This window comes from Artibeus jamaicensis, unplaced genomic scaffold, assembly GCF_021234435.1.
Source record: "Artibeus jamaicensis isolate MK-2021 breed Jamaican fruit bat unplaced genomic scaffold, CSHL_Jam_final contig_490, whole genome shotgun sequence".
NCBI classification, from domain to species: domain Eukaryota; kingdom Metazoa; phylum Chordata; class Mammalia; order Chiroptera; family Phyllostomidae; genus Artibeus; species Artibeus jamaicensis.
This window is the reverse complement of record NW_026521861.1, coordinates 14841043-14855841: the sequence shown is the minus strand read 5'-3', so window position 1 is coordinate 14855841 and position 14799 is coordinate 14841043. Positions and strand designations below refer to the sequence as shown.

The 14799-nt window shown below is 56.6% G+C and overlaps 1 protein-coding gene across 2 annotated transcripts in view; it reads right to left on the bottom strand.

The window, feature by feature from the left end:
* Positions 1-14799, bottom strand: part of GRK5 (G protein-coupled receptor kinase 5) — a 187812-nt gene that overhangs the window by 51037 nt on the left and 121976 nt on the right. For both annotated transcript variants that reach the window (XM_053668383.1, XM_053668382.1), the window contains exon 3: positions 3725-3837. In XM_053668383.1, the coding sequence (XP_053524358.1) occupies positions 3725-3837 (113 nt within the window). The remainder of the gene's footprint in view (positions 1-3724; positions 3838-14799) is intronic.

Genomic DNA, 14799 nt, shown 5'->3' with positions numbered 1-14799 from the left:
AGATGGGTGATGAAAAGAGAATTCCCTGCTAATCCCCAGAGACGCAGACAAAACGCAGGGGACCGGGCCAGCCTCTTGAGTGGTGGCTGCATTAAGGCCTACGTAAAGAGCATTCGTCACGTCAACACAGGGAGCCACGCCCACATTTCCTTTCCAAAAAAAAGAAAAAAAGCCCCTGGTACAGGCCCAGCGGCAGAGAACGTCTGCTCGACCAGAATGAGGACAGCATCCACCGGGTTTTTTCTTCTTCTCAAACTGACCGTAACCGTCTAACAAGACACGTGGCTGGAAAATTCCACCGGCTCCTGGGATTAGCCTTGCCCTGCTCTGCCTCATCAACTCTAGACAAGTCCCAAAGCTGCCGATGCCTCATCTTTTCCGAATGGGGAGCAGCCCTGGTCCAGGGCTCTGTCCTTGGGTTTCAGCTCCTCTCCATCCACATACCTCTCCTTGGTGAGCTCGTCCAACCCACGGCTCTAAATGCAGTTGTATGTTAACATCTTCTACTTCCAGCCCAGCCCTTTCTCACAGAGCTCCGACCTGAACACCCTCCTCCCCTGGAACATCCACTAGGATGTCTGATGGTCACCTCCAGCCGAGTGCACCTAAAATGAAGCTTCTGTCCTCCCCTCCCCCCCCAAACGAGCCTCCCACAGCCTTCTGCAGACTCCACCCTTGCCCTGGCTCTGGTCAACACTTTGAGGTCACCCGTGACTCTCCTCTCTCACCCCCGATGCCTCAGGGGACACCGTTAACTCTGCTTTCAAAGAGCACTCCAATGCCACTTCTGCCACCAAGCCGGCGTGGTCTGGGCTGCCGTCGGCTCTCACCTGGACTGCTACAGAGCCTCCTATCAAGGCTCCGCTCCCACCCTTGCCCCCCATAGCCTGTTCCCAACACGGAGTCAGAGGGTCCTTTAAAGACCTGAGTGAGACTGTGCCACTGCCCCGTTCACAGCCCTCCGGGAGCTCCCATTTCACTCAAAGTCAAAGTTCTTTAAGGGCACAGATCTGGCATGACTGACCCCTCTGCCAGATCCCTCTGCCCTGCTGCCTCCACTCCAGCCACCCCCGAGTCTTCAACCATCCTGGCAAACCACAGCCACCACCAGCAGGGGCCAGGGCCAGAACGTAGGGCCCAAGAAAGACCCAGTTTGAGGGAAGTTTGAGGGAAGTTCGAGGATGAAAGGGTGCGTAGGGGCCTGTTGGCAGAAGGGCTGGTAAGTCAGCCTCAGAACTTGGACTCTGCCTTGGACGTGAGTGCTTCCCAACCATGGATACCCAGTACAGCAGGAAATTTGAAAAATGCCACTGTCTACTTCAGAGAGTGGCCAGCCCAGGGGTAATGAGCACCCCTGTGCCACACTACTGGTCTGCAGGTGCCACTTCCCAGCCACGGGAGCGGGACTCCTCGGAGAAATGACGAGCTCCAGGTGCAGGGCAGGAAACCCCAGAGCAGCCGGAAGGCCACCAGAGGTCGCCAGGGTCCTCTCAAGGGCCCCCGCTGGCCAATGATGGAACACCAACACAAATGATGACTAGTGCGCATCCAAACGCACCTTGTTTAAATCCGCACATTTAACACTCTAACTGGTTACCATTAGTGAACCACTTGGACTTTGAAAATACACACGTGGAGAAAGAACTAAGCATTTCTTGTATGCGCTGTACCACTGGGTAACCCGACAGGAGTGACAGACAGCGCTTCTGAGTTAGCAAATGAAGAAGGAACGACAGGCACAGAATGTCATCCTGTTGCACCCCTAACTAATCAGCAGGGTTGGTACTGAGTACAGTGGCTGCTGCCACCTCAGAGAAGGACACCAGACATTGTGTGTCCCCTGACAGAAGAACACGAAACCACTTATGAAGTCAGTGCCCTCACCCCCAGATCGAAACGAGCCTCAGTTTCCGGGTTCAATGAAATCGATTTACAAGAAATCCAGAGGGGACCCCTGAAGGGCACACGGGGGTGAGGGCAGAGTCCGGACCACGGGCCACGCCTCTGGATGAACCGGGGAGGCGGGCAGACACTGCTGAGATGCACATTTTTAACAAGCACGAGAAACTCAGAAATGGAGCCGCGGACTAGTGTCCATTGATGGGAAAGAATATTTTAGCTATGGTGGTGGTTTTGTGGGGGGGTTTGTTAAAGAGCCCTTATCGTTTGCAGCTACGTGTGAAATGTTCAGAGACAAAACAATGAACGTGAGACCTGCTGCAAATGCCACGGAGGAGGGGAGGAGGGTGGAAGAAGACCGGCCTCGAGTTCCGAGTGTTGATGTGGTGTGAGGGACGCGTGGGGGTTCACTATACTATCCTGCAGACTTTGACTTCGACAGTTTGAAGTCTCCCACAATACAAAGTCGCGAAGACACTAGGCCCCATTCCCAGAGACACACATTTGTGAGTCTGGGCTCTGGCCCAAGCCCTGCTGCTTTTCCGAGGCTGAGAATGTTCTGACGGCTCGCACGGCGCAGGTAGAGAAGCTGCACCAAGACCGAGACAAAGGCTACGCAGGGGACGGAACTGGTCCCCGAGAGGTCAAGGAGCCACGTGCCCAGTCCGTGATGGAGCGGGGGAAGGGATGAGGAAGGAGGGGGCCGGCAGGACGCAAAGGACCAGGCTGGGGTGCCTGTGGGGTGCTGGTCTCTGGAACAGGAAACGTGCCAGGGCTGGTAGTCTGGGGGCCCGGGGAGAAGTTCTGAGATGGTTTAGGACAGGTGGACTGTTGGAGGGGCCCCTATGACTTCTGAAAGAGACAGTCAGTGGACTGTTAGGCTTGTGGGGCTAAAGATCCACGTTAGGACCCTAAAGAAGACCCAGAGACTTAGGTGTCACGGGGCTGTCCCCTAAACCAGGACAGAGGTCGGGGGGCTGCAGCCGATGATGCCACAAAGGCCGGGAGGAAATGATAGCCCCTGGGCCCCTGCCCTGGAAACGGGCGTCTAGACAGTCCCCTTCCTGTCATGACTGGTCTCCACCCTTCACCCTGGACAGAAACCCACGAGGCAGTGGCCCGGCGGAGTAGCCCCGCCTTCCTGAGCAGGCGCTGATGAGCCCCACCTATCCCCACGTCTGGCCTTCAGAGCCCACGCGGCTCGACCCGCATTTGTTAAACGAGCGAGCGACCAGGATGTCTGCGGGAAGTCGCCACGGTGTGACTCACGGCCACACGTGCCAGAGGCTGTCAGACCGGCCTGAAACTGCCAACTTGCGTTCATTCCACCAGCAGGTACTGAAGCCCTGCATGTGCCGGGCGCTGTGCTGGGCAGGGTGCCCTGGAGGCCGGGGGCCTGGCCTCAGGGAGATTGCCTTCTGGCGGGTAAGCAGACAGGAAACCAGTACACAAACACAAGCTTTGGAGTTTTAGAAAGTGGAATCTCGGCTGGGGGAGGGGCTGTGGAATTCAAGAGCGACCTTGAGGGGGTGGGAAAGCCACACAGCTGGCCCACGCATGGCCTCGTGTAACCCGGGCTCCTGGCGTCACAGAGCCGACAGGGCCTCACTTTAAAGCAGTGGGAACCGAGGCCAGAGCGGGAGGTGGCCCGCCCACGGTCGTCCAGCACCTGGAGACAAGTCTGCGTTCTCAGAGTCTGCACTGGACGTTTCTTGAGCCGCAGTTTTATTCTTCATACCAGTGGGCCACCTTCTCCTCTGCAGGAAAACGACCGCTGATCACAGAGGCCCACGGGCCCTCCCTTCCCCCCAGACTAGGGACTTACCACTGAGTCCAGAAACTGAATGTAACACTCCAGCCCAGGTCTCGTTTCACAGAACTGCCGGAAAAGCAACCTCCCAATCGGCTGCTTGTCACATAAACTGCAGTAATCTCTGTCTGGAGACAAGAAAATAAGAATGTGGTGAGACCCAGGCGGGGGCCAGGCAGGGCCATCCCATCCACCCCGACCTGGATGTCGTGCCCCAGATGGACGGAGGGAGGTGACTGGCACACTCTCGGGAGCCCTTATTCATCTCTGCAGCCTCAGAGGGGTCAAGGTCAGTGTAGACACAGGGACGTTCAACCTTTTGGCATCTATGGGCCACACTGGAAGAAGTTATCTTGGGCCACACATTAAATACACTGTAACACAATCACAAAAAAATTTGATAATATTTTAAGTAAATTTACGATTTTGTGTTGTACCATATTCGCAGCCATCTCGGGCCCCAGGTTGGACACCCTTGGTAGAGGAAGGTGCTGGTTATGGCCCAGCCTCCACTCCCAGCCCACTTCCTACTCCGATGCCCTCACTTCTATCTGGAGATGCCAGCAGTTCTGGGGACTATGGCTGTCCCCTGGCTGGCCGACCAGCACGTCACACTCCCTGATTACAGTGACTGGATGAGGGTGGCAGGCATGAGACCCAAGCCAGGAAAGCCAGAGGGCAGCCCAGACTCTGCCTGGCCTGTGGAGCAGCGGTGCTTCTCTTCCTCTGGGTGCTGGGTGCGCGGCTGCGGCCAGAGGCTGCTGCCAGGAGACTGACGCTGATACACGAGGAGGTCAGAACAGGAGAATGACAGGAAGCAGACTCGGTGCCCTATGATGTCATGAGGCCCTGGATCAAACCATGCCTGCGGCCCAAACAAATCTGAAAAACTTATTAATGAGCTTGGCTTTGGGCAGTTTGAAAATTTTTTTCATTACCTCTAACTCAAAGCACCCTAATATAACTATAGTAAAAAAAATTTACTTTTGCCAAGTTGGAGCAAAATCCAGTTTTAGGATGCTTCAGATTATGAAAAATTTGCATTTTGCAGTTGAGGTGCTAGGGGCACAGAGACAGAAAGTGACCAGCCCTCAGCCACTCAGGAGCCAGGAGAGTTCTGAAGTGAAAGTGCACGGCAAGACTCCAAGCCCCAAGGCCTAGCCAGTGACTTGCTCTGTGACTTCAAGAAACTCACTTGCCCTTTCTGGGCCTGTCTTCCTCTGAAAAAATAAAGGCACGTGTTGGAAGTAAGATGGAAGTTGGAGCGAGGGGCGTCCCTTCGTGGCTCTGCCTGCCACGGCTCTGCCAGAGGCTCTCTCCGGCCAGGGGGATGCTCAGAGGACTGACCGAGACACGCTGCCTCGAACCTTCTCGAGCACTGCAAGCTCACCCTTTGCTTTTGTAGCTGTACCCGGCACAGTCAGGTGCTGACACAGGGAGACCAGGAAGCGGGTGAGTTAGGCCTGGGTTAGGAGAACTTCCTGGATGGCAGGATGGATTGTCCTTGCCAGATGCAGAGGAGGAGCCAGGACAATCGCCCCCTGGAGGGCTTTTCTCGGAAGTCAGGGAACACAAGCGCAGATAGGAACACAGCCATCATGCCAACTCATTTCCACGCCCAAAGAGCTCAGCCCAGGGAGGTAAGGCTGTTACCTGTACAGAGGTTGGGGGCTGTGAGTGTGGGTTACAGAACTAAACCGCCGGGGTTCAAACTCCAGCTTGACCACTAACCGTCTGTGTGACCTGAGGCAACGGACTAGACACTCCCATCCCTCAATTTCCTCACCTCTAAACTGGGAACAATGATCGTGCCCAGCTTTAAGGACTATTGTGAGGATTAAATAAGACCATGTGGAGAAAGGACTCAGACCAGGGCCTGGCACATAGGCAATGCTTAATAAATACCCTCTATTATCATCGTGGACGTGCACCTTTTGCCTGTGCCCTCTCCCTTCCTCTGGGAGCCTTCTCTCTCTGTAAGACTCCAGCCTGAGGCTCAAAGGGAGCTGATTGCTTCCAAGCCTCAGGGGTGGGCCCGTGACTCAGCCCTAGCCAATCAGAGCCCTCTTCCCATGGCCACATCCATAGGTTCATGTGACCTGAATGGGTCTTGGAGTCCTTCCAAGGTTTTTGCTAGCACTTCCAGGAAAGACACTTGCTCCTCTCTGGGGTGACAAGGCCATAGGACCGGTCACCACAGAGCTCCCACAACCGTCTTTCCCACCAGGCGGTGAGAGTCCACGCAGGCTGAGGCCAGCACAGGGGAAGGAGAGCCGAGTGAAGTCGGATGAGTGTTAGCGTCAGCGTGGCAGGGGCTCCGGGAGCGGGGAGCCCCGGGGTGGCCAGTCTGCGGCCTGCACCTGTTAGCACGCCCCCCCCCAGCCCCTTCCTGCAGTCAGCCTGCGCTCTCTGGCTCCCCCTCCAGGCGCCGCCCACAGGTGAGGAAAACAAACGCCCCTGTCCTTCCCACCCGCTGGGCATCCCCAGCATGAACACGGAGGGAAAGCAAATTGCCTTATGTCAAAATCCAGTTTTATTCCATTATGGCAGGGAGCCCCACACTGCTTACGTGAGGCAAGCCCCCCCGCCCCGTTTTCCAAAAGCAATTATGAGGCTTCGAGTGCTGCGCTGTGACTGCCTGGGGGTCCATCTGACAGCACACTTTCTCGCCATATGGCGCTTGCTGTCAGTGTGGAAACAAGGCTGTCATAAACTCGCAGCACAGTAAACACCACGTGACCCAACCCAAGCTGTCGGCACCTCGGTTCCCGGCCACTCCCGCTGCCGCCCGGAGGATCCCAGGCAAGAACGTCACCCGCTGGAGGCCGGGAGGAGATGAAAGGATCTGTAATCAACGATTCAGGTTATTTTCTCAGCTTTAAGCGAAGATAAACGGGCCTATCTTCTGAGGAAGCACCACCAGCCGCCGCCGCCACCAATGACAAAACCAAGGTGCAATGTGTGTGCTTCCTTTAGAAACGAAGAAGCCACAGAAGGAGGAAGAGGGCTCTGGGGGTCGATCCAGGTGCCAGGAGGAGGCACCGGTCCTAGTCTGCCTGGGCTGGTGCAAAGGAGGAGGAGCGCCCTGGGGCGGAGGGGCGGACGGAGTCTTCGCTGCCTGCTTCTCGGTTCCCCAGGCAGGGAAAACCACTGGACGCTGCACCCTGAAACACGTGTGCTGTGCCCCCCCCACACACACACACGTGCGTGCACACGCACACCAGCTCTTCTGCAACACGAAAATCCTGCTCTGGGCCACGTGCTTCCTCGCTCTTCCCCCTAAGCCAGAAAGATGCTGTTGTTACATGAGATGCGATGGGCATCGGGCCCCCTGCCCCCACAGTGGCCACCAATCGCCTGATCATTCCAGCCTCATTCTTTTAGGTCTTTCATTTTTCAATAAACTCCCTGTCAAGACCTCTTGCTTTTTGATATTAGAAGGTTCCTTCAACTTTAGGACTTTTCTGGAATTCAACACCTGGGGGGACGCGTGGAAAAGCGGGTGGGAAGCGCTGCCCCTCACATACGCTGGCTGGGCCTCAGCAGCTGGGTGTGGTCTGTGTGATGTGACAGGTGGCCTTGGCTGCGGTGCGAGGTCTGCCGGGCGGAGCAAATGTTAGCACGTCTGAAGGAAGGTGGCTGAAAAGCAGCTCTAAAAAGCCCATTAGAAACTCCAGGACACCAAGCTGTGCCCTTGGCCAGGGAGAAGTGCCCTGGGCAGGGGCCGGAGCCCGCTGCGCGCACAGGAGGGCAGTGGGACACACCCCGGGACGGCAGGCTGGGCTCCGGGGCCAAGGGGACAGGGAGGGGTTCCCTGTCCCACCAGGGCGTCCATGGCTTTAGAGCACGAATGATGCAAGTGGAGTCCACAGAAAGGTGGACCAGATGGGGGTGGAGCAGGGCTCTGAGGTGTTCACAGCTAAGGGCACTGTGGTGGGAGCCGTGGCTGCCTGAGGTCGGAGCCCGGCCCCCAGGCAGAGAGGGCACAGGGCCTGCGGTTGGGACCCTGCTTTGGTCCCAAAGGACCAAAAGGGCTCGACACCTCCCCAGCATGCCGAGGGCTGGCTGGGAGGACAGGACGGCCACACCTCCCGCGGCCCAGGCACTGCATCCGTGCCCTCAGGCAGGGCGGCGTTTGCTCCCAAAGAGTCCCTTCCACGCGTCGAGTCGTCAGGCGCTGGCTCAGCCCCTGCTGGGCCCTGCTCTCCAAGCCCTGGAAGTGACCTCGTCTTTGTCCTGAACGGTGAGCATGCCCACTAGCTGCAGGGGGAGGACAGGGTGGGAAGGGCGGCCATGGAGCAGACCCGCACACGGGGCAGCTGCTGGCGAGTCCGGGGAGGGGCACGCGCTGCCCTCGTGACTGGGGTTGGTTTCAGGGGCGGCGCCCCTAGGACAGCAGGTTGGGTCGTGGGGATGGGAGTGACAGGGTTGCTGAAGGCAATGCCAGCAGGGGAGAGGCTGAGGGCCAGGGAAGAAGAAAACTGTCAAAGCCAGAGACACGAGGCCAGAGGTCGGGGTGAGTGGCAAGGAGAAGCCACGGTGGGGAGGTGAATTCTTGTGTTCGGGCAAGAATTCAAGGCCAGGTCTGAGGCCACTGCAGGGAGCCTCCAAGGATGGCTGAAAGTGCACGGAGGATCCCACAAAATTAAAAATAAAACTGCCATATAATCCAACAATCCCACTTTCAGGTATTTACCCCAAAGAACTGAAATCAGGATCTTAAAAAATGAGATACGCGCTCTCCCATGTTCATGGTGGAACTATTCACAACACCAAGACGCAGAGACAACCCAGGTCGCCCAGCGGATGGACTGGAAGGTGGCACACACATGCAGTGGGACGCTGCTCAGTCTTAAAAAGGAAGGAACTCCTGCCACCTGTGACAACACGCAGGAGCCTCCGGGACAGTGCGACAGGTAAGAGTCAGAAAAGTAAGAAAGCCAATCACAGAAAGCCACACAATTCATTCCGCTTATACGAGGCACGTGAAACCATCAGGCTCACAGAGACAGTAAAATGGGGCTGCCAGGGACTTGGGCGGGGGGAGTGGCTGGTCTATGGGTATAACGTTTTGGTTGTGCAAGAGGGTTCAGCTCTGTAGGCACGATGTGCAACTTTGTGCCTACAATTTACAATCATGTATTGTGCACTTAAAATTTATTAGCTCAGGGCTCCTGTGTCACACAGCTAGTCAGTGACATCTGGGATTTGAACCCGGGCAGACTGTCCCTGGAACATGTGGTCGGCTGAACAATGCCCCCCGACGCACCCCAAAGATGCCGACATCCCAATCCCTACAACTGGGGAGAGATGAATGTCTGTCGTTTATAAACCATCTAGTCTATGGCATTTGACTACAGCAGCCCAAGTGGGCTAACTTGCTGTCTAGTCCCGAGCAACTCCCTTCATCCTGTCTCCCGCACCACGTGGGCAGCCGGAGTGAGCTGCTACTACGGAGAATCAGCAATACACCGCACGGGAGTGCCAGGCCCGGACTTAGTGCGGAGCCGGCCCTGCGTACACCGCGGCCATTTGAGGAGATCGCGTCTCCTCCAGCAGACTCAAGGCATGGAGGCCATTCCTCCCCGGAAGAGGCAGGAAAAAAAGGAGGGGGACGCAGCTGGTAAAGGGGCCTGACTGCATCAGCACCAAAGAAGGAAAAAGCCGCCGCGCCCGTGGCTGAGCTGTCGCGGACTCCCCGCCCAGGAGGGCAGGGGCCGGGGCTCGGCAGGCCTTTCTCCCCTCGCCTTGAGCCTGCCTCTCGGAGAGAAGCCCACGTGTCCTTGCGGCACATGGCCGAGGTTAAAGTCTCACAACCCACAGTCAATTCCTTCAAGACTCAGAGCCCCCAGTGGGACTAGAGGCAGGAATGATACCGATAGTGAAGATAAATAAATGCTGTCACTGTTTTCATTCCTTTCCGGTGACATGAAATGGGAACATACTTTCTTAATTAGGAGCCTGTGGTATGCGGATGCTTGGAGGGCAACCAGATTTCCCCAGCTGAGGCCAGCACACAGGCCCGGCTCCCCTCCGACGGCCGGGAACCCAAATGAGCAAGGCCGCCCGCCCTCCCCAGCGTGCAGTGGCCCTCCGTGCCCCGCGGATGAAGAGCGAGCAGAAGTCACGGCTGGGAGGGCGGAGGGGGTGGTCGATGACTGAAACCTGCTTGGGACTGTTTTCTTTGCTGCCCCAGGCACTCCTTGAACTTGGGCCAATGAAAATGCACGTTCCATTTCAGAAATAAGAGCAAGAAACACAGCTTCCTGAGGAAATGGAACCGCTAACACCCGAGCCCTTGGAAATGAAACCACATGTTTATTGTACATGGTGGGGTGTATGGCGGGGGGGCATCCAAAAGCGATTCCTGAAGCCATCTCTACCTTCTGGGGGGCTATTTTGTTTCATTTCACTTAACATTGCTTTACCAAAATACCAGGGGTTTTGTGTTTTGTTTTGTTTTGTTTTTAAGGGGATGGGGTTCCTGATAGGTCCTAGGGCAATTCAGGAAAACAGATGTAAGCAGAGCAGCTTCGACGAAGACCTTTACTTTGCCCTGCTCCAGGTCTAAAGCAATTAACAAAAAAAGTGCTCTGAAAACAGCTTTCTCTTAAAAATTCCTGCCAAGGCTGGAAAAAACAATTGGGCGTTTGCTCAGAGGAAAAAGCTCTCTGACGTTTGAAAGGCAAGATAGCATCACGGATAAAGGCAATTCTTCACAGCCCGCCCCTTGGAAGGAGCAAGAGAGGAAAAGGGAAACATTTGGTATTTGGTTAGCAACAGCTGAGTGGGTTCCGATTACTGCAAGAAAGATGTTTTTATGTGAATAAAAATGACATATGGCACATCACACAAACACACCCCGATCATGCCCCAGCTCCCGATGCCTTCTGTCCCCCTCATTCTGGTCTTTAGTTTTGCCGAATGTCTTACACTTGTCGCATGTCTCTACAGAACCAGAAATATTAAGTCTGGGTCTTCCAAGGTTAGTGGCACCCAGACAGAGCCACACGCAAAATGCACTCAGTTGTAGGGTGTTTGAGGCTGGGGTGCCGAGTGCAGGCAGGGAGGAAAGGAGAGCCTTGTCTGTGGGTCTGTGAAACAGGAGAGGTGGGGTGCAGGGCAGCAGCCCCTACCCGCCCCACCCCTCTAATGAAGGCCCCGGTCTCCATCTGGTTTGACCCCAGCGGGTGCAGTCAAACCCCAGGAAGTACCTGGGGGTCTGGGGCAGGCCTGGGGGCTGAGCTGGACAGGACTTGCAATGTGCACCGTCCCCCTGTGCCCCTCCAGGCAATAACCAGCCTCCAAAGTCAGGCAGGGACCTGTCCCTTATTCTCAAGGCCACGGAAAGCAAAGAACTTAGAAGTTCTCTGGTAGTGGGAATGGGACGAAGCACTCGGTGCAGGCGGACTCAGGAGGGGCTCGGTCGGCTGTGCAGGTAGTGGCTGGAACGAGCCTGGCACGCTGGGAAGGTTTGGGGACAGGGTTGGGCACTGGGTTCCCGGCCTGGAGCTTCTACCTGCCATTTCTAAAGGCAGGTACGGACCTCTGTGAGCTCTGGGCTGTCCGCCTCACGCACTGCTCTGTGACTGCAAGCCTTCCACCTGGGCTCACCCAGGGCTCCGAGCCCAACACCCCAGCAGCAATGGTGGCTCTTGAAAATGCTGACAAAACGCGCGACCTGCCATTGCATGCTGCAAAGCAAAGGTGCTGGGACTGCCGGACAGGTCCCCCTTCAGTGCAGAGCCTGGGTGACAGGTGGGTGCTCAGAACTCCGTGCTTTGCCCTGCCTACAGCGGAAGCAGTGCCTGGGCAAGCCTCGGCCGATGGTGATGGGCGCCCCGTCCTGGTGACACAGGCCTCCCCTCACTCTGCCCACACCATCCTGGGGAGCCCATCCTCTTAGAGCCACGTTCTCTCGACAAGCTTCTCACTCCTTGGAAAGACATTTCCATGTGGATACAAGTAGCTTCGGTAATTAAAATACCCAGGCCACACCCAGCCAACTCATCAAACCTCTGGGGGTGAGGTCAGCCATTTTTACAGCACCCTGGGGATTCCAACAAGCCTGGAGAGTCCAGTCCAGCCCTGGCTGGGCAGCTCAGCTGGTTGGAGCATCACCCTGTACCGCGAAAGGCTGCAGGTTGGATCTCTGGTGGGGATGTGGACGGAGGTGACTGATCTGTTTCTCTCTCACATCCATGTCTCCCTCTCTCTCCGCCCCTCTCTTCCTCTCTCTAAAATCAATAAACATACCCTCAGGTGAGGATTTGAAAAAAGTCCAGTTCAGCTTTTTATCCCCAGCTCCTGGGGTGCCTGGCGCCAGAGCAGGAGTGTGTGTGTGCAGAATGAGTGATTGGACAAATGAAAGAACAAATCAGTGAGACATGGAGGTGACGTGCCTCCCAGTCGGGGAGTTGAAATCTCAGGCCCTCTCTCGCTCGACAATCCTCCATCCCCGCAGTTAATCAGCCAGAACCGTAGCTCTCTCCAAAGTGCCTGGATGACAGAGAGTCGCCCCTAGTGGAGCTTCCGAACAAGGGAAGCAGAAGGGCTCCGGTGTTCGGCCGGCGCGAGGCCCAGGCAGGCTGTGTGCTGTACCGGGAACGGCAGCCATGGTGACTCGGGGGCCCCCACAGTGAGCCGCGCCTGAGCGCAGGGCCTGGCCTGACTTGCCACTCCCAGGAAGCTCAGCAAGGGGCAGAGGTCTGGACTTGTCTCCGGCTCCTCCCGTGACACGTGTGTGGCCTCAGACCCACCGTTCTCCTCTCCGAACCTCGGCTTCCCCTTGTACAGACTGAGGCTGATGAACCAGGGAAGCTTAAATGACCTGCCTCTCAACTTGGTCGTTCCACAGGGAGGAGCCTGGAGGGGATGGGGACATCGCGGGCACAGGCCTTTCTCCAACATCGGGGGCCTTAAGCCCGGGCGGCTGCCTGCTTTCCTATATCCGCACTGGCCGCAGCTCCAGGAGAGTGAGCATGAGCTCAACAGACCACATTTCTGGAAGGCCTGGGAAGGGGCTGTTCTGGGGGGCCAGGTCCCCGGCTTCCATCAGTTTGCTGTGGGGCCCAGTGGTTATTCCTCCACAGTCTCTCTCCAGTGCTTCTCTGATTTTACCCTTAGGCGACAATGCCTGCCCCGCCCCCTTACTGCCAGCTGCCCTGGCCTGCTAGGTGGGGGACACACAGAGAGGTGGGGGGCGGGGCTCTGAAGCCATCCAGGACCCTGGGATACTGGCTTCACCTGGAACTATGAGCTCATGAAGCAAAAGCCACAGTGGGGCGATGCCAGGAAGTGGCTGGACAAGCGTAGGGGTCAGGGTTGCGGTCGGGGTTGAGCCCAGGCAAGCAGCAGCCTTGGTGCAGAGGCAGCTTGTTTCTTCCTGGTCCTCTGGCCAGGGCTTATCGAGGCTCACAGCTGTGCCGGCCTAAAGTGCCGGAGGAGGGAGTGCCTGGAAGGTGAAGGCAACCGATGTCTCCCTGCAAGTCCTGGTGTCCCAGGGTCTGAAGACCTCAGCCACGCTGATCCATGGTCTCCGCCCCAGGCTCAGCCAGCCTTGGCCTGTGCATTTTCGGGGACAAGAAGCACCCTATCTACAAAGTGTCCTGCCCTTTTCATCAGAACGGTGTTAAATCTGTTGAGACCAAACTTGTCTTTCTCCCATACCTGCCCCTTGGTCCTCATTCTTGGGATAGAGAGGACCAGTGTTAGTGGCAGTTATTCTCTGCTTCTGGAGTTTTCTCTCAGACAAACCTTCATTCCCTTACCTGCCTCATCATGGCTCCTAGAAGCCTGGCCAAACCGCTGGAAGACGACTGGGGCCCTCAGTAATTAAATGTGGAACCACGTCAACTCCTTCCTTCGAGCCATCTTGGCTGAGCTCAGACCCAGACCCAAGAGGGGCTCGATCTGGGAGGAGAGGGACGCATTTGTGGGCACACACAGGTCACCAATGCTCTTGCTCCGAGGGAGAAACAGGGCAGGGGCACGTTGCTTCTGTAGGAACTGACACGCGGAAAGTGAAGTCTCTGTTCAGATTCCGCTTCTCTGAGTCACAGCTCAGGTGCTGGGATGTTAGGCCTGGATGGGTGCAGAGCTGGGCACAGCCAGTTTCAGAAAGAGAAGGAGGTGGCCTTCCCACTGCCACCTTGCACGTGACAAGAGTAAAATGACAGCAGCAAATGGGACGTTTGTGGCCCAGCAGGCATTGTGCTAGGCGCCTACCATGCTTTGCTTCTGGCCATCTTCCTTATGGCCCTCCGAGGCAGGGGCTGTTATCAGCCCACTTTCTTAGATGTCAAAGAATGAGGAGCCGAGGAGTCATTTATTAGCCCAAGGTCCCAGAGCCAGCAAGGGGCAGAGGTGGGGTTTTAACTCAGCTCTTCCTGGCAGCAAAACAACTTTTCTGCATCTTGTAGCTTTTAGGGATCCGCCGCAGCAGCACACAATAAGCTGCACCCCTGCACTCAGGACCCCGAGTGGGGGTGACATTTTGCCAACCCCCAGAGGCCCACAGGTAGAGGGGCGCTCTGGTGACCTGGATGTACCCGTGTCCACGAGCCCAGGGCTGCTCTACACACTGGGCCCAGAAGTTCCTGTCCCCAGGGACAAGGCCACGGCGGCTCAGAGGCCAGCTCTCAGCTGGGCACGTACACGCCACGGCTGGGCCAGCACAGGAGAAGGATCTGGAAAACACTCTTCTCTCCCCGACTCCTCCGGAAGCTGGAGTTCGCCACCCCCACCCCGGCTCTGAGCTCCTCCAGCTCAGAGGCCTGCACCACGCTTGTGATCACGCGACTCGCATGCCATCTCACTCCTTTGGCCACTGTCCCCAGCATCAGCCTTGTCCCCTCACCTGAGCTACCAGTTCTTTCTCTGCACTGACACCCACTTCACACCCCTGTAGAGTCTGGGACGGTCTGCATACTTCTGGGGTCACCAAAAAACATGCCACTGATTAAAGCAGGAGCAGCTGTGAGAAAAATTATTCACTGGGATCCTGTTTACACTTGTCAAAACAAATCCCTTGCTCCTTGAGGGGACAAACCTTCAAGTCCTTGGTGTCCAGAAGCCAATGCTTGGCTTTT